General features: G+C 50.5%; 2 protein-coding genes and 1 long non-coding RNA gene across 3 annotated transcripts in view; 2 read left to right on the top strand and 1 right to left on the bottom strand.

The window, feature by feature from the left end:
- ABCC6 (ATP binding cassette subfamily C member 6) overlaps positions 1-15699 on the bottom strand; it is a 52172-nt gene extending 36473 nt beyond the window's left edge. The window contains exons 1-7 of the mRNA XM_002927004.4: positions 15503-15699; positions 14008-14190; positions 12180-12305; positions 11918-12046; positions 8469-8594; positions 7152-7213; positions 4248-4379 (exon numbers count right to left, since the gene is read on the bottom strand). Of these exons, the coding sequence (XP_002927050.2) occupies positions 4248-4379; positions 7152-7213; positions 8469-8594; positions 11918-12046; positions 12180-12305; positions 14008-14190; positions 15503-15538 (794 nt within the window). The 5' untranslated portion in view covers positions 15539-15699. The remainder of the gene's footprint in view (positions 1-4247; positions 4380-7151; positions 7214-8468; positions 8595-11917; positions 12047-12179; positions 12306-14007; positions 14191-15502) is intronic.
- On the top strand, positions 280-13085 carry LOC105241050. The gene is made up of 8 exons (XR_002144194.2): positions 280-411; positions 2927-3048; positions 3644-3801; positions 8404-8555; positions 9488-9673; positions 10611-11041; positions 11197-11350; positions 13027-13085. It is a non-coding gene; the product is annotated as an uncharacterized LOC105241050 (long non-coding RNA).
- A 2479-nt stretch (positions 15700-18178) lies between the features above and the next one.
- Positions 18179-18540, top strand: part of LOC100464689 (nodal modulator 1) — a 65936-nt gene continuing 65574 nt past the window's right edge. The window contains exon 1 of the mRNA XM_034670321.1: positions 18179-18433. Within this exon, the coding sequence (XP_034526212.1) occupies positions 18269-18433 (165 nt within the window). The 5' untranslated portion in view covers positions 18179-18268. The remainder of the gene's footprint in view (positions 18434-18540) is intronic.

Here is an 18540-nt window from a genome sequence, read left to right as displayed (position 1 = left end):
TTCAGGGAGATGAGATATTGGCTCTGGGTCATCGCAGTAGACTGAATGTGTCCCCCCAAACTCATCTGTGGAAACCTAACCTCCCGTGTTCTGGTATTTGGAGGCAGGGCTTTGGGGAGGTGATGAGGTCACAAGGATGGAGCCCTCATGGATGGGATTAGTGCCGTGATAAAATGGGCCTCAGACAGCGCCTTCCTCCTCCCGCCAAGTGAGGACAGAGCACAGACACAGCCGTCTAGGAAGCAGGAAGCAGGCCCCACCAGACACCGCATGGTGGCGGTTTGATCTTGGACTGCCCAGCCTCCAGAACTGTGAGAAATCAGTTTCCGTTGTCAATCAGACGCTCAGTCTATGGTATTTTGTTAGAGCCGCGCGAATGGACTAAGACGGTCCTTTTAAATATTGTCAGAGGTGGGTGCTGAGCGTCCAGTAAGACCAGGAATCACAGGGCCATTTTCCTGGCAAGGGGGACAAGTGGGTGTGGATCCAGCTGTGCTCCCTCACCTGTTCTTCTCTGTCCCCTGAGGACCCCTTTATGAGACAACTGGGCGGGGGAGGGGCCGGGCAGGCGGGCAGCCCTAAGGCGTTCTGGCTGATGATGGGAATGCACATGCATTGAGCACCTCCTGTGTGCCAGGCACGCCCTAGTCCTCCGAGGAAGCTGGCAGGCGAGGTGTCACGCCCATTTCACAGATGAAGAGATGAAGGTTTAGAAGGAACTTGTCCAAGGGCCCGTAGCGGGGAAGCTGAAGCCCTGGGATTTGATCCCCACTCTGTGCCTTCAGAGCCCAGGCACTTTGTGAGTCGCTGATGCAGCTCCCCCTCTTCCCTCCCACAAGTGGCTAGCCAGGAGGTGGTTTAGAGCTGGTCTAGAACCAGTTTAGAATCACAGCTGACGTCCATTGCCCTGGCCCTCTCGGTCTGGATGAAGCTAAAGGTGGAAGCTGGGGCTGGGGGGAGCCAGCTGGGCAGGTCCTCAGCTGCTGAGAGCCCAGGGGCTGCGTGGCCTCGGGCAGATGACTGCCCTCTTTGGGCCTCTGTGTCCTCGTGCATGAAAGGACCGGGCTGGTCCCACTCTGCGCTCCTTCCAGCTCTGACAACCTCTGGGGTTAGCAGTAATTTCAGTGCCTGTTTACAGAGCTGGGACCTGGGGCCAGGCCCTGGGATCAGCCCTTTGCCTGTCCCCATTACTGATTTTTCTTGACTCCCTGCCTGGTGGCTGTCACGGGCTCCCTGTTGTACCTAGGAGGATGTGGAGGCTCTGAGAGCTGGTGGCAGCTGCTTGAGGTCACACAGTGAGGACCGAGCAGGGATTTGAGCCCAGATCTCAATTTGTGGTGCACATAGCACCTCTTTGTGAACCCCACTCACAAACATTTTTAGAAAGAAGGAAAAAAAAAAAAACCCAACCTTGGTGAGCACTGGGGGCCAGAACTTCACTAAGCCAAGGCCTTGCCCCTTGACCAACGGCCCAGCTTCTTGTTTGGTTTGGTGTCTCTGGAGGGTCTGTTGCTGAGCAGGGCATGGCCTGCTGCTCAGAAACACATTGGTGTTTGGGTCTTGAATGCCAAAAAGATGTCACTTTCTTGTCACCTGGCCACCCCTCCTCATCAGCCCATCGTTTTGTTCATTCCCTTCAAAGCTGCGCTCACCCTCTGCAGCCCTCACCTTTATGCGTCTTGTTAGAATGCCAGGTGGGTGGACTTCGCTTGTATTTTCCCCACATTCAGCTCCTGAACGCAGTAGGCACTCAATAAATACTTGCCAAATGAATGGGAAAAAACAGATGTGTGACATGTGCCAAGGGCGTGCCTGGTGCATAAAGTTATAATGATGTGTGGAAGGGAGGAAGGCAAGCTGGTCTGGTGGACAGAACCTGCCTGGGAGCCAGGAGCCTGAGATTCAAATGCCTGCTCGGACCCCTCCCCCCTGAGCCTCAGTGTTTCCATCTGTTAAATGGGGTGGGCCAGGAGGTGACTGTGAAGGCCTCTTTCCAGCTGGATGTTTTGCTCTGTTCTGCTCTGACTGCTTGCCCCAGAATTCTGAATCGCTGTGTTCAACCTGCAGGCTCAGTAACCAGCTTCTTCCTTCCCAGCGGGTCTCACGTTCCATCATGAGAGAGGTCTCTAGAATGGCAGGACTAGCAAATGACCACAGGAAGAGGCAGGGGGTGTGGGCGAGTGGCCAGGTCCAGGTTGGGGGAACAAAAGGGAGGGGTGCAGACTGTGGCAAGTCAAAGAGCATGTGCCCTGTCCACTGGGGCAGCTGCTACCCAGATCCACTCCTTTGTTGCCATTTAGGGATGTGACCCGGCACTGCCAGCCTCCTTTATTTTTTCGTTTTTTTAAAAGATTTATTTATTTATTTTGGAGAGCGAGCGCAAGCAGGGGGAGGGCAGAGGGAGAGGAGAGAGGGAATCTCAACCAGACTCCCCACTGAGTGCAGAGCCCAATGCGGGGCTTGATCTCACAACCCTGAGATCGTGACCTGAGCCAAAATCAAGAGTCCTACGCTTAACCAACTGAGCTACTCAGGTGTCCCCTGCCAGTCTACTTTAAAAGAGACCAGAATTCCAGATTTTTACATGAAGTCTCTAATGTTTTAAATGTTGGCAACTTAAAAAAAAAAAAGGTCCCAAATAACAACAGTAAACACCAAGTGGAACAAACATACCCTTATGAACCTCATCTGGTCGGCAGGTGGCTGGTTCCTGACCTCTCAGGATGACGCCCTCTCCCTTCCCCACAGAATTGCAACATACTTAGGAAAGAAAGCCAAAGTTCTCTCTGTGTGTAATCAGTCAGCTCTGAAAATAACTGAGCTGGATCTCCGTCTGGCCATGCTTTCCTCCTTTCTTTCTGTCAATTGCTATGGATTCTTAAACTGTTGTGAAGAATGTTTCTATCCCAAGTTCTCATGCCCCTAGGGGAGGTCACAGCTGGCAGAGAGCGGGCAGGACCTCGAGGACCCTTTTGAAAGAATTCTGCCACTTAACAATCTTGCATGAGTGGAGGGGAGGACATCAAGATATGCCTGGATGCCTGGAGAGTGAGTTGCTGTTTTGATTTGCTCCTATCATTTACCGCTTTTGTGGAATCACACCCTACCGTGGCTCTGAAGGGACTGCCAAGTGGGGGGGGGGTCCTGCCCCCGGGCCATGGGATTGGTCCCTGATTGGCACATGACTCATCGAGCCAGCCAATCAGAGGTCGTCCTTAGCATTTTCTATATGGATGCTAGGAGAGACACTCATTTTGCTGGAGTTGCCACACTGGCGGGATATGACACAGGTCGATGCAACAGACATCACCTGAGCTGAGAGATAGAAAGAATTTGGACATATTATGCAAGTCCTTGGATCCAGCCACACCTGAGGCTAGACTACCTTCTCAGCTGTGTGAGCCAATAGACAGTTTCTCTCTCCCTTTTTCTAATTTGGAGGATTCAGCTATCTACAACAACCACCAGAAATCCTAGAGTATACAGGGGAACCCTGTAACTCTTCCCACAGAGCTAGGTCACTTTTGTCTGTCCCCTGAAACACCAAGGTCATGGGATTTGTCCAAGGTCATCAGCTACTCAATGGTAAGACTGCATTTAACTCACGTTTAACGAATCCTATGTTGACTGCTCTTTTCTGTAGGTCAGAGGTTCCCACACTGGGTTCCTCAGCGTCAGAGGGGATGACAGAAGTTTCCAGAGATGCCACAGAGGGCAGGAGTGAGGCAGAGTGGACAGGACTAGAACAAGCTTGAAATCCTCTGCATAACGGATACTGTTTGAGCTTTTACCAGTTTTGAGGTATTTACTAAATTCTTTTCCAAAATCCTTTTTTTCCCTCCCCCATGAGCTATGAGCCAGGGCCTGATGGCATGCCCATTGAACAGATAAGAAAACTGAGGACCAGGAAACCAGTCCTTCAGGTTAAATAGTAAGTAACTGCGTGTATGTTATAAACCACCACCCAACCCTCCACTCCCCCACTCCCCGCACCCGCCTGTTTCCTGCCTGACATCCCCCCATTCAAGCTTCCTTCTGGGGGTCCTGAGGAGCACCCACTGTGTCCTTTGGGAGCCTGCAAAGCACTCTGGGAGGAAACGTCCCTTGACCCTGGTCAGTTAATGCCAGATCTGCTGGCAGGACTATGGCAGTGAAGCCCAGAGTAGTGTCTGGGGCTGTATTTGGGGCCAGATGATGAACTTCGCTGACCAGGCATGGGGCCACGCTCTCATTTTTCACACACTCACCGCTGGGCTGCATTGCGGTTTCTTGTCCACTCCCTTTCGAGCTGGGAAACAAGTTCTTCTGAGGAGTTTTCTCGGCTAAGTGACCAAAGATCTTCTGGCCCCAGTGGCCTTCTGTAGCCCCTCCAGACCAGCCTGTAAAAGAAGGTCACCAAGGCAAGGTCCCGCTGCCATTCCCACTGCAGGGTCCTGACCTGGTAGCTGCGTGAACCTGAGTAAGTCACTTTACCTCTCTGCACCTCTGCGGGCCCCTCAGGAAAATGAAAGCAATTAACCTAACCACACCTAACATTTGTGGGGCACTTCTCAGTTTACAAAGAGCATCTCATTAAATCTCATGCAATAACTATTGACCCATTTTATAGATGAGGAAAAAAAAGAGAGGTTCAGAGAGATTAAATGACTTAACCACGGGACGACCTGCGTGGCAATAGAAATAAACCTCCCTAGGGGTCAGAAGCCCAGAGTTGGACACCTGAACTCCCCCCACAGCTTTCCCCGTTATAAACTCCTTTCCTGAGCTTTTCTTTATAATGCTTGCTGCAATTATGATTTACTTTTTTGGTCTGATTATTTATTGAGTGTCTTTCTCCTACATTGGATGGTAAGCTCCATGGGGACAAAGAGTATTTACCTTTATTCTCCTTCTCATATCCTCGCCACCTGACATAGGGCAAAAGATTTGTCAGATGAAGCCACTTACCAGCTCTGTGACCTTGGGCAAGTCACTTCCTATTAGTAGACCTCCATTTTCTTACTTGAAAATGAAAGAGTTTCCCAACACTTAAGACGAGCACATGAGATGATTGTAGATGGCGCAGTGTTGGAGGAGGTCACGGAGAGGATATGACCTCCGGTTGTCCCATAAGGTGGACGTGGGCAATTGGAGTCTCCTCACCCCTCCTCTGTCCTTGGAATGTATGTTCTGCCCACTCTGCCTGCACTAAACACCGTTGCAAGGAAGCAGCCTTGAGAGCGCAATGTGTTGCTGAGACCGTCTGGACGGTAGATGTGACCGAACCCCGTTGAGCCCTCCACATAAACTAAGATTCTGGCCGGCAGGGGCAGAGATCCACTCGTCTTGTGGCCACCCAGGACAAGCCTCGTAAGTCCCCTCACTTATTAAAGCTGCCACCTGCCAGTAGGAATCGCTTACCTCCTTCTTCAGTCTCTCCTTGCCCTCCAGGTATGGCAGCCAGTTTGCGAATTAACACACATACCCAAGAAATTAATTACTATAGATTTCTACAGTGGGAGTGTTGCTTGCTTCTCAGATCTCTGTGATCTTTCTGATAATACCAAGGAGAAGGTCTTATTTGATGCTGGTCCTTAGTTCCCAGTCTGAGACTTTCCAAGCTCCTTTTTCTTTGTTTTTAGAGATGGGGGGGCAGAAGGAGGAGAGAGAATCTTAAGCAGGCTCCATGCCCAGCACAGAGCCCAATGCAGGGCTCAATGTCAATACCCTGAGATTATGACCTGGGCCAAAATCAAGAGTCAGATGCTTAACCGACTGGGCCATCCAGGCGCCCCTCCAAGTTTCTTTTTTTCATTTAACCCAGGGCAAAGTCAGGCAATCTAGTGCTGATCTAGAAGTTATTAACATGGCTTGGTTTTCACTGGAATTTTGGGGGGAGGAGAGCTACATGGCGAGTGATTTAATAGATTTTTCCAACCTGGCAGTGATAGAAAGTTTCCTTTTAAAAAAGTTTATGAGGGGCGCCTGGGTAGCGCAGTCGTTAGGCGTCTGCCTTCAGCTCAGGGCGTGATCCCAGTGTACTGGGATCGAGTCCTACATCGGGCTCCTCCGCTGGGAGCCTGCTTCTTCCTCTCCCACTCCCCCCTGCTTGTGTTCCCTGTCTCGCTGACTGTCTATCTCTGTTAAATAAATAAATAAATAATCTTAAAAAAAAAAGTTTATAGAAGTAGAAAAAGTGAGTTGATTTCCAGAAGAAAGACATTAAGAGAGGAAAATAATACTCCAATAAGGCAAAAAGCTTAAAGAACGGTCCATAAATGCCACGTTTGGGAGACAGAGGGCTAGGTCCTCTCTAGAGCTGGTCAGCAAACCTGTGTGCACTTCCCACCTATTCCTCCCTCCAGGGCATCCTATTCCTCGTGTATTTAACAACCACTTTGTACAATACTCATTAAGGGCCAGACACTGTGCTAAGTGCCTCGCAAGACTGACTTCACTTGATCCTCACAACCCTACAAGGTAGATACTTTTATTATCCTCATTTTACAGGCACAGGGACTGAGACACAGAGCGGTTAAGTAGCTTGCCCAGGGTCACACAGCCAGGAAGTGGTGGGGCTAGGATTCAAATCCAGATGCTACCAAGATCTGACTGCAGTGTTGCCAAGAGGGGACCCAGCAGGTGGGCACACCCTCAGCGTGGGCCCTGGAGAAACATCTGTCTTCTCCACCAGCCTGAGGGCCTCTGGGGAGTAAAAATGCGGTCTTTAACCTCCTCAGCCCTGGGGTTTAGCACATAGTAGGTGCTTCTTAGGTGTTGGTGGAATGCATGAAGCCGAGTAATTGGTATGATTTTGTTGAGCACCTGCTGTGTACCAGCACTAAGCAATTTACATTTAATGAAGGTAGAGTTGTTCCCCTTATACAGAGGGGCAAACTGAGACTCTGAATGTTTGCCATATGGGCTGGCTGAGACCAAGAGCCGGGACTCAAACCCAGACCTCACTCTAGTGGGGGAATGGGAATGGGATGTGGATATTGGGCACATTGAAATCTGACCAAGAAGCAACGTGGCTGGGAAGAAGAAAGCAACGAGGCTGGGAGGATAGGCTTAGAAGGAAACGTCTCGGGGGAGAGCTGTGATGATGAATAAGGGCAGCAGATGCGGGGCGGGGGGCACCATCTCACCCCCTTTCCTTTGACTTTACTTACCCAGAAACCCACCAGAACATGACCCTGGAAGGGAAGGAAGCTTCAGTCTCTGGACATGGATTCTGTAAAGACAAGAGACAGGGTGGAGGGAGGACTCGATCTCACGTTCCATGGCTGGTGTAAGGCAAGGGAGCCAAGGTCAGGAAGACAGGATGAACGGACCATGAGCTTGGTACTGAGAGGGCTCATTGACATGCCCTGCCTACTTGTCGGACGTGGACACCACTGGGCTTGGTGCTTCCCAGCAGGCAAGGCGAAAAGGGACTATGCCACAAGTCCGACAGCATCCACAAGAACAGTTTCCCAGAGAGGCAACTATTATTAATACTGAGACCAAGAAGTTCTCAAAGCAGGAACATGCATGACACAGACACCAACATTCTCGACAATATCCCTCAGGGAATATGGCGAGAAGGTGCAGAGGGATCGGTCCTGAGATCTTGCCTGCTGCTCCAGAAAATTCCCATGCATCTACACCCTTCACCAATAGGGCACAAGACTGCCTGTTTGCCATCACAGCTCATTATCAATTTTTTATTTTTTTCTTCCACTCTCATACAACGGAAAAGCTCTACTGTACTTTTCACTTGATTACTCACATAGCTGAGCTTTTTTTTTGAGGTAATCTCTCCCTCGGAAAATTCTTTCCTGATTTCACAGGCTAGCTCAGGGCTACCCATGACACAGAGCGGTTANGCTTTTTTTTTGAGGTAATCTCTCCCTCGGAAAATTCTTTCCTGATTTCACAGGCTAGCTCAGGGCTACCATGACACAGAGCGGTTAAGGGGCCATGAATTTCTCCTGCAGGGCACTTGTCCCAGTTATAATTTCACACGTGTTTGTAGAATTATGTGGTTAATGTCTGGTCCCTTGAGTTGGCTGTTAGCTGCATGGGGACGGGGACCCCATCCACATGTTCATCCTAGATCCTCGGCACCTAGCTGGGGCATAGAGCAGAGGCTGGCAGACTGCAGTCCCCAGGCCAGATGCCGCACACTGTGTGTCTCTGCAAATAGAGTTTTATTGGAACACAGCCACGCTCCTTTAATGTACAACAGCAAAGTTGAATAGCTGTCATGGAAACCATATGGCCCACATAGCCTAAAATATTGTCTATCTTGCTCTGATCAGAAAAAGTTGGCGAACCCATGGCATAGAGTAGATATACAACACCCGTTCTGCTAAATGAAAGAATGAGAAAAAAACATTATTAAAGGCCTGTGCTTTGGTTTCACTCCCTTCTGTCCCACAGGGGGACCGAGACCAGAAGTAGAACAGGGACAAGGGAGGCACCAGGTTGGACGCACGGCAACTTACAGGCTGCTGGGGATCTTCAGGGAAGAAGGGGGGGTGATCGACAAGGCAGGACAGCACAAACTGGGCCGCCACCAGCGATAAGCACAGGTAGGTCGACAGGTGGTAGAAGGGGTCATTCTGGAAACCCTGTGGGAGAGAAAGCAGAGGGCCCCCTGAGTGTGGCATGCTGAAGTCTGAGCCCGACGCCAGCGAAGAGCACAGACTGGGCAGGATACCTGTTAGGGGAGAGAAGGTCAAGGCTGAGTGGGGTTTCTGAGACGAAGAGCAGTGCCCAGGCGGGGAGTCAGAGCCATGGGGATCTGAAAGCCAGGGTCCCCGCATTCCTGGCGTCCCGATGGATGAATACCTGACTTACACACATTCTGACTGTACAAATGGTGGACAGGTGTTTCTCCTTAGCCAGGTGATAATTGGCCACAACCCCTGGAATGTGCTTTGGGGGGATACTTTTCCTTCCTCCTTGTGCCACGAAGGAACGCCTTTCTCCACGCCAGCCCCTACCCCCATCTCCCATTCTGCTTCCTCGTGGCCGGTGTTTTCTGGTTTGAGAAGGGAACTGGTTTTGGGGTGCCTGGGTGGCTCAATCGATTGAGTGTCTGACTCTTGATTTTGGCTCAGGTAAAGATCTCAGGGTCATGAGATCGAGCCCTGCATTGGGCTCCGTGCTCAGCAGGGAGTCTGCTTGAGATTATTTCTCTCCTTTTCCCTCTGCCTCTCCCCCTGCTCGTGCTCCCCCCCTCCAAATAAATTTAATCTTTTTTAAAAAGCAGAAGGCAACTGGTTTTATTGAGCATGTATTTACTCTGCCTTGTGCCTATGCAGGACTCTTTTTCTTTTTTTTTAAGTAGGCTCCACACCGAGTGTGGAGCCCAGTGCTGGGCTTAAACTTACGACCCTGAAATCAAGACCTGAGCTGAGATCAGGAGTCAGATGCTCAACTGCTTGGGCCACCCAGGTGCCCTTGTGCAGCAGTCTTTATCAACATTGTCTCATCAAGTCCTTCCCCACCCTGACCCCAGCTGGAGTTTCCTTGTTCTGTTTGCTCACGTGGAGACCAGGGCTCAAAGAAGCGACAACACCTTGCTCAAGGACATGCAGAGGATCTGATCCAAACCACGAGCTTTTGCTGCCACGTCACGCCACGATTGCTTTGGCGTCCGCTGCCCCTCGGATCAGAGCACCTTAATTTGCTTTCCCATGCTCAGGTGTGTGGTTTATGCAGCACTGACTCCATTCCAGGCTGGGCAGATGACTGAGGTCTGATCAAGGAGTATGTTCCCGTCCCCCGGCTACTGTGATTGCGTTAGGAATGGACACCAGACCCACACTCGGCCAGTGAGAGCTAGAACCATTGGGAGATCTTCCATCCAGTTTGCTACATTGGCAGAACATAGGTCTGGAGCAATTGGTGGCTCTTCTTGCCACCCCACTGGGGAGTGAACCTAACATGGCAGAGCCAAGAGACAGAGAGAAATGGAGATCTGGTGTCATCTGGACACCTGCATCAGCTAAGCCCAGGAGATCCCCCTTTTATGAGCTAATAAATTCCTTTGGACTCTTCCTCCCTTAAGCTAATGTGAGTTGAGTTTTTGTGGCTTAAAACAAGAGCCCAAGTTTCAAACTGCAATTCCTCCACTGGATTTCTATACTCTTCTGTTTCTGTTTTTTGCAGAGAGTAGACAATTTGATATTCCAACTACATTATGGCCCACCTTCCCTCTACTGCCATTTTTACCACTGTTTCTATCAGGAAGTTTGTTCTGAATCTGGGGGAGATGGACTTGGGTTCTGCACTCCTGGGCTGTGTGACCTTGAGGAAGCCGTTAGCAATTCTTAGCTTTGATTGCCTCATCTTTAAAACGGGACTGTTAGAATCTGCCATAGCGCGTTCTTGTGAGAATCCAATGAAGCCATGATGGAAGCCTTCCGCAGGGCCCGGCTCGTGGTTGGGGTTCCAGAGCATGGGTGGTCGCAATATTATTATTTCAGTGCTGTGTCCGTCAACTGTGGGAACGTTGCTTTTCACAAATCAGTGGATGGCCTGTGGAATTTTCCCATCAGTTACAAACTCAGTTACAAAGATTACTTTGTAAACATCTGTCCTCGAGGACAGAATGGTGTTCCTCTGGCTTTGCCTTTCAGGACCAGGATGGAGCAGCCATTTAGCTGGAGAAATCATGAGCTACAGCCTGTGCAGTGGGTCTCAGGATCAGATGTCTTGTGTGGCCGTCTATGCAAGCAGTTTTCAACTGGGGCAAATCTGTCCACCGGGGGACGTCTGGCTCTGTCCGTAGACACTCTGGGTCACCAGAAGGGGAGGTGTGCTGTTGGCATCTAGTGGGTGGAGGCCGGGGATGCTGTTCAACACCCCACAGTGCAAGAAGGGCTACCCCTGCCCGTCTCTTCTTGCCCACTGTGTCCTGAGGGTGAAAAACCCTGGCCTAGGCTAATTTTCTCTTTGCAGATAAAATGATCCATGTGTCCCTTCACACGCAAATGTGACTTCCCAGGACAGTTAACGGAATGATGGGTGGGGATGCAGAATGAGCATGTCCCTGTGGATGAGAGCGTGGGTGAGGATAAGGGAGGAGGGGAAATGTGTATGCACGGACAGAAAGAGTGTGTGCAGGTGTGTTTTGGAGGAGGCCACAGGAGGGGGACAATGCCAGGCTCCTTACTGCCTCCCCTTTCCTTGGAACGTAACTTCCACCCACTCTTCCCACACTAGGCGCCTTTGCAAGAATACAAACTTGAAAGAGTAACATGTCGTGGAGACCATCTGGACATAGATGTGACTGAACCCCATTAAGGCCTCTATACTCGAAGGTTCTGGAAGGCAGGTGCAGAGATCTCCTTCTCTTGCAGCACCTGGGACAAGCCTTGTAAGTCCTCTTGCTCACTAACCCTGCCCTTTACCATCTGGAGTGCCCTGCCCTGTGTACGGGGCCACTTTCAGATTTTACCGGGGACACTCCCACGGTTGTGAACCAACAGTGTGCCAGTGCCCGGGGCGGGGGGCGGAGGGGGCACGTGGGAGGATGTGGGAATGGATGTGCAGGGTGGGAATGTGGGACACACATGCCTGAGTCACGTGGGAGTTTGAAGACACGGACACACTGGCTGGCAGCAAGTGTGGATGGCTGTGTGCAGGTGTGTGGGTCTTAGTCTGTGGTTGTGTGATGCACAAAGGGGGGCATACAGGTGTGTGTTGGGGGTGCAAGTAAAGTGTGTGACGTGCACGTGTCAAGCAGCGGGAATTTGTGTCCATGAAAAATGTATGGGAGGATGTGTGCACCTGTGTGAGGGAGTGCATTGGTGCATTGCTGGAGTTTAAGCAACAGTGGTGTGTGTCTCTGTGTAGACAATAAGTCGTGTGTGGAAAGGCGAGGAGGAAGGATGGGACGCAAGGCTTGAAACTGGCATATCGGTCCCCCTGGGCCTCCACTTACCCCTTGCAAGGCCAGCTGGGCGGCACTGGTAGCTGGCAAGGGAAAGCAGAGCAGCCAGTATCCAAACAGCACCCCCGATGCCCGGACGCCCTTCTTCCTCTCCATGTGGATCAGGAACATGGCGAAGGTCTGGACAGGAGAGTCAGGATGGGCCCCTTAAGGTGGGGAGGGAGAAGAGGAGCCCCGCTCTGCCCCACGCCCTCCACCAGGGTGGGAAAAGCCACAGCCAGAAGCAAGCCCAGCAAGCCTGGGTCATAATTACCATTGTGGTGAGCCACACGGTGGGACGAATGAGGAATTCCGGGGCCTGGGGCGTTCCCCGCTGGATTCTCCAGAGAGCCACAGACACGCCGGAGGTGCACAGGATTATGAGGGCGAGCCCGAGCACCTGGGAAACAGGCTTAGATCAGGCTGGTGGGCAAGAAGAAAGGCGATGGCGAACTGGACAGTGACCCTGTGCCCAACTGGACAGCGGCTCTGGATGAAATACCTGTTAAGGTACCAGTGTTATAATTTAACAGTGCCAGTGTAGAGATGCTTCAGGAAAAGCAGTAGGGCTGCTGCAGATGGATCTTGACCTGTAAGTGTCCACAAATAATGTGCCACAGGGGCCTGAGCCAACCCAGTGTTTCTTGGGTGCGCCAGAGTGCACAGGAGAGACGCCTTAGGTATAGAGAAGTGGCATGAAACGACATTCGCTCAGCAGGTGAATAAGTTCCACTCTCTTCAAGTGCCTTTTGAACCCTCCTATTAAATCAAGGAGAAACTCTCTGTTGGGACTGGTATGTCCCTAGACCCTTCTCTAAGATGCGGTGGTCTCTTTCGAACGAGAGAACGTGACACAGTGCACGCAGACGAGAGAGAAGATGGGACCTGGGCGCATTGAAGAAACAATGAATCACAGAACACTGCATCAAAAACTAATGATGTACTGTGTGGTGACTAACATAACATTTGAGAAAAAAAAAAAAAACTACTGCAAGCACCTCAGTTAGTGTAAAGCAGGGCTCAAACTACTACCGGCAGGCTGAGTTTGACACGCTGCCTGTCTTGGTATCACCTGTGAGCTAAGAATGGTTTTGACATGTTTCTTTTTTTTTTTTTTTAAGTAGGCTCCATGCCCAGTGTGGAGCCCAATGCAGGGCTTGAACTCACGACCCTGAGATCAAGACCTGAGGTGCGATCAAGAGTTGGAGGCTTAAACTGACTGGGCCACCCAGGCGCCCCTGGTTTTGACATTTTTCTATCATTGAACAAAACTCAAAAAAAAAGTATACTATGTCATGACATGTGAAAGTTATACGAAATTCAAATTTCAGTGACTATCGATAAAATGTGACTTGAAACACAGTGATGTCTACTCATTCAGTGTTGTCTGTAGCCGCTTTCCTGCTGCAGAATGGTTGGGGTGGAGACCACAAGACGCTCAAAGCCTCAGATATACTATCTGGCCTTTCAGGAAGAGTGTGGCAACCACTTGATAAGTGTTCAGCAATAGGACAAAAATTGACAAGGTGTCACAGGAATAAATGAACCTTGAAGGACGTTCTTGTAGAAGTCTGGAGAAGGGGGCAGATGAGCAGAAAGGCTCACAGGTGGAATGCCAGTGTTTTGTAACACACGAAGACAAATATATAACAATTTTAAGACCTGGTTTTTAGAACTCCCAGTGGAGAAGCATAAAAATCAACGCATGACTGTTAAAAAACTGAAAAAGTTCACCCCAACGCAATCCTCAAATCACCTCGTGGACCCCAGGAGGAGACATTGCACACTTTGGGGCAATGCCAGGTTATGGTATTCATAAACTGGCCAGGAACATACGAGGGTCCAGATGCGTGTGTCTGCAGACGCATGGATTTTATGATCACCAAATCCGTCTGGGGCAGATCTTGTTCCAGAGATTTGCCTTTGTAGCCTTAGGAGTATTGCTCTGTTTGACGACCAGGTTCCCTTCTTGTCCCCACACTGCGTGCTCCTTGAAAGGAGGAATGTCCACTTCTAGGGGGTCTCAGCCCGGTGCCAGCCTGCTCCCCTCCCCCCACCTCCCAACCCCTGCCTGCTTCCAGGCTCCCGGAGGCAGCAGTTACCAGTTTGGCCTTGAAGAGCAGGGACATCCGGAGGTAGCCTTGGCCATGGCGGTGGAGGTGGAGGATGTAGATGGGGCCAAGGACCCAGAGGTACAGAGGGGGCACCCAGACCCCTGCCGTTTTCAGGAAGCACACGTTCAGTAGGTGGACAGCAGTGGGCTCAGGCTCCGTCCAGTTCCAGACCTGAGGGAACACCGGGGTCACCCTTGTGATGGTACAACGCAGGGGTCCCAAACCCACCTGAGTAGGAGGCAAGGCAACCTACTGGACTCTTTTTTTTTTTTTTTAAGATTTGATTTATTTATTTGACAGAGAGAGACCACAAGCAGGCAGAGCAGCAGGCAGTGGGAAAGGGAGAAGCAGGTTCCCTGCTGAGCTGAGCCGAGAGCCTGACTCAGGGCTCCATCCCAGGACTCTGGGATCATGACTTGAGCCAAAGGCAGATGCTTAACCAACTGAGCCACTCAGGCGCCCCAAACTTTTGGACTCCTAACATTGATGTGAAAATGGGCCAAGCACTGTTTAGAGTACCTTGAAATTCTCAACTCCTTTAATGCTAATAACATCAACCCCAAGTAGAGGCAATGATCAATACTGCACTGCAATTATCAATACAAAAGCAATACTGATTTTGCATAGAAGGGAGTGGAGGGGGGCGCCTGGGTAGCGCAGTCCTTAAGCGTCTGCCTTCATCTCAGGGCGTGATCCCGGCGTTCAGGGATGGAGTCCCACATCGGGCTCCTCCGCTGGGAGCCTGCTTTTTCCCCTCCCACTCCCCTGCTGTGTTCCCTCTCTCACTGGCTGTCTCTATCTCTGTCACATAAATAAATACAATCTTAAAGAAAAAAAAAAAAAAGAAGGAAGTGGAGGACCAGGAAGTGAATAGCTTAGGTGATTGTCGTCCAGCTGGAAAGTGGAGGTGCCCGTTATCTATCTTGACTGCTCCTCACTTCCCCACTGGCCAACACTGTGAACTTCAACTTCCCTGTGCCTCAGTTTACTTCCCTGCAAAGGGGAGGGGCGGTGTGAAGAGATTCTCCCTGTAAGGGTTGCATTCAAGGGGTTAATACCAGTAAAGCACATAATAGGATGTTGGGCACAAAATAAGCCCTCAATTAACATCAGGTATTATTAAGACCATAACTATTTGGCCCCTGAAATCCTGGGGGTTGGCGACTCTCATTCCCTCCCCCGAAAGTCACTCCCCAGAGTCCTTTGCTAAGAGCCAGGATGAAAGAGGAAGCCAGCCAGAGAGGGGGGGGGTTCCTGAAGATTTATGCAAATAGAGGTCAAAGGCCACCGGCAGCTGGGAGGTCTGGACGCCCCATTAGCGGTGCTGGGGGCGGGGGCAGGATCTCTTAAGCGTCGCCCTCCCATGCTGTTCTTATGGCTGGGAATTTGGGGGTCTCTCCCCTCCCCAGTATCGCCGCCTGAGAGAGCTGTCGGAGAGATCTACCCAGCCTGGAAAAAGAGTGGGGCAGGAGGGGGCACTTACCTCCTGTCCCACACAGGGCTCTGCAGGCGCAGCCATGGCGCACCCGCGTTGCCCTTCCGTCTGTCCTCCCCGCGGTCTGTCCGTCGGTCTTTGGGTAGCCTCCTCGGCCAAGCTCCGGGTCCTGGAAGGGGCGGGGACTGGTATGCTTGGCTGAGATTTGAGCCCGGGGATTGCCAAACCCAGGGCAAGGTCCAGCTGCAGGGCAGGGGTGGGGCGAGTAGGGGTGAGAAGGGGCGATTGGAGGGGGCTCTCTAGCTGGCCCGAGCGGGCACGGGGGGAGGGGATCCTGGAGCCCCAGAAAATGCAGTGACATCCCCGTAAAGCCCTCCCGCAACACTTGTCTGCAGGGTGGTGGGAAGATTTTCAGATCGCTAATAAAGAGTTTAGCACCGTGTCCAGCACACAGTAAATGTTCAATAAAAACTAGCGATTATTAGCATTAGTCGTGTTATTTCATGCATAGGTTACTAAGCAGGGTTTCCCAGTGCCATATCAGAAATATAATATGGAAAGATGGGGGCTACATGCTGAATGAAAAAAAGAAATTATAATACAAATAGGCTATGGTATTTTTGCAAAAAAAAAAAAAAAGTATATGCTTAAGTTGGGGAAAGTAGTGAAGGAAGTCAAATCTTTGCCTTCCTCTCCTGGGTCCTAAAGCAAGGTGTGTTTTCCTTCTTTCTGCCACAAGCATGCATTCTTTTCACAGTGGAAATGAAAAGACAGCTTTTTCAGACAAACTGGTACTCAGTTTGGACAAAGCAGTAAAACCGTCTGCACTCCCCACGCTGCCCGGCCCCTTCTCTGCAGGTTTTTACCCTTGCCCTCCTTCATGCCCTCCACCGTGTGGGCTTCCCCTTTGGGTTTCCTAACCCTGGTCTGGGGCCCAAGTCAGCGCGCCTTTCAGCTGTCCTCCTGGCTGGGTCTTCTGGAAGAGCAGGGACACAAAGTACAAACTCAATTTTGAAGCTGAGTGTGGCAGGTCCACTGTTTACATTTATAAGTTAAGTCTTTATTTGAGATGATTTTGGTGGAGGGTGATGGAAATTAGGGGGAAGCTTGAGCCCTCTCTCTCTGGGATCCTGCCCCCAAATGGCATTGCCACAGTCCTAGTGCTTTCTTTTATTGTATATTTGAAGAGGAATTTGAGGGTAATGGTGGAAATTTTAGGCGAACGTTTAGGAAGTGAGGAAGAACACAGAGGAAATCAGTTGGGTGAGCCAAGAACAGAACTCAGGCATCCCAAAGCCTACTTTCCATTCTCTGAACAGTACATGGCTGTGTGCAGAGCCCTAGGCAAGTCCCTTCACACTCCCCTCTTCCTTGTTTCCTATTCTGTAAGGTAAGAAATTTCCACAGCCCAGCATTTCTTAATTGGTGGCTTTCAACCTCCTGGGGATTTGCCAAGACAAGCCAGGGATTCATGCTAGGGAGAAGAAGGGGAATTTGTTCCAATTATAAACAACAAACCCCAGGAGTGTCTGGGTGGCTCATTTGGGTAAGTGTCTGACTTTTGATTTCGGCTCAGGTCATGATCTCAGGGTCATGAGATCAAGCCCCACATTGGGCTCTAGCTGAACATGGAGTCTGCTTGAGTGTCTCCCTCTCCTTTTCCCTCTGCCCCTCCCCCCTCTAAAATAAATAAGTAAATGATAAATAAAATAATTTAACTAGTTTCTCTTTATAACCAAAGAGTTGAGAATTCCACTGTATTTCGAGAATGCAGAGTGAGAAACTGAGATCAAATGTGCTCATGATTGAGATACTCAGTGATGTATCATTTCATTGTAGCCATTATGAAAGTTTTGACCATTGCATAGTTTAAACTTGCTGTGATTCATAGTTGTACATTGCTTACGTCTTAGTCACAATGGCAAATTCTAGTGGGAAATTTTCTCTCTTACCTGGTCATGTAGAAACAAAATATAAAAACTATCAAAATAAAGCACTTGATTCTTTTTTAGTACAAAAGAGAAGAATTCCAATATCGGGTCAGAAAAGCAATTTTTGTCTATTTTGATGTGGCGACTTGCAGTTAAATTCAGTTTTTGTCATAGTATACATTCAGTCTTGGGAAAAAACACAGCATGCTGAGATTTGAACTTATTTTCCGACAACTCATGCTTCTGGTCACAGACAATGCCAAATAAATTAACTGCTTGATTTCTGGCTTAGGGGAGGAAAACTCTCAAATTTGTTCCTATACAAATGTTATTAGAGATGAAATTAAAATAAGTTTTAAATGCCCTTTTCTAACATTATGCTGACCTTAAATGACCTATATATTGATTTTAAAAAAGCATTGATCATTTATCACAGAAAAATGTACCGACTTAAGTTCCTAAAGGGTTTTTTGAGATTATATATCGTCTGTGAAATATATGAGCCAAAAAGATTCAGAAAAGTTGCTCGATACTTAGATCAACAGTCTTCAGTCATTTCCAGTTTCAGCGATGTTGAATTCCAAAGTATAATTCAACTTTGGAGTTTGCGCCTGTACTCGGGCACCTTGCAACGGCACCTGCCAGACGGTGCGCGGAGTCCTCCAGACCTCCAGAGGGCACAAATGATCTCCTTTTGTTGCTGAGCATGCGTCGTAGTTAACTTGTGTGGGGCGGTGGGCTTGCGGCCCGAGCGCGCACGCGCGGCGGCGGGGGGCGGGGCCTGGGCTGTCAGCAGCCGGCAGAAGAGGAAGCCGTGGGTCGCGCGCGGAGCAAGGGGCGGGACCGGGAGGCCTGCGGCGGGTCGGGCAGCAGAAGCCGGACCATGCGGGCGTGCGGGGATTTGGGGCCGCCGGGGCCGGTGGCAGTGGCCGCCGCTGTGGTGCTGCTGCTGAGCGGCGTGGGTCCGGCGCGCGGCTCCGAGGACATCGTGGTGGGCTGCGGGGGCTTCGTCAAGTCGGACGTGGAGATCAACTACTCGCTCATCGAGGTGAGCGCCCAACCCCGCGGCCCGGGCCGGAGCTCACCGTGTGACCCTGGGCCAGTCGCTCAACCTCTGCGGCCTGCGGTGGCCTCGCCTCATCCACCAGGCTGTTG

Source organism: Ailuropoda melanoleuca, chromosome 10 (genome assembly GCF_002007445.2).
Source record: "Ailuropoda melanoleuca isolate Jingjing chromosome 10, ASM200744v2, whole genome shotgun sequence".
NCBI classification, from domain to species: Eukaryota; Metazoa; Chordata; class Mammalia; order Carnivora; family Ursidae; genus Ailuropoda; species Ailuropoda melanoleuca.
Note: the sequence above shows the minus strand (reverse complement) of the source record. Positions and strands in the feature narration are given on the sequence as shown.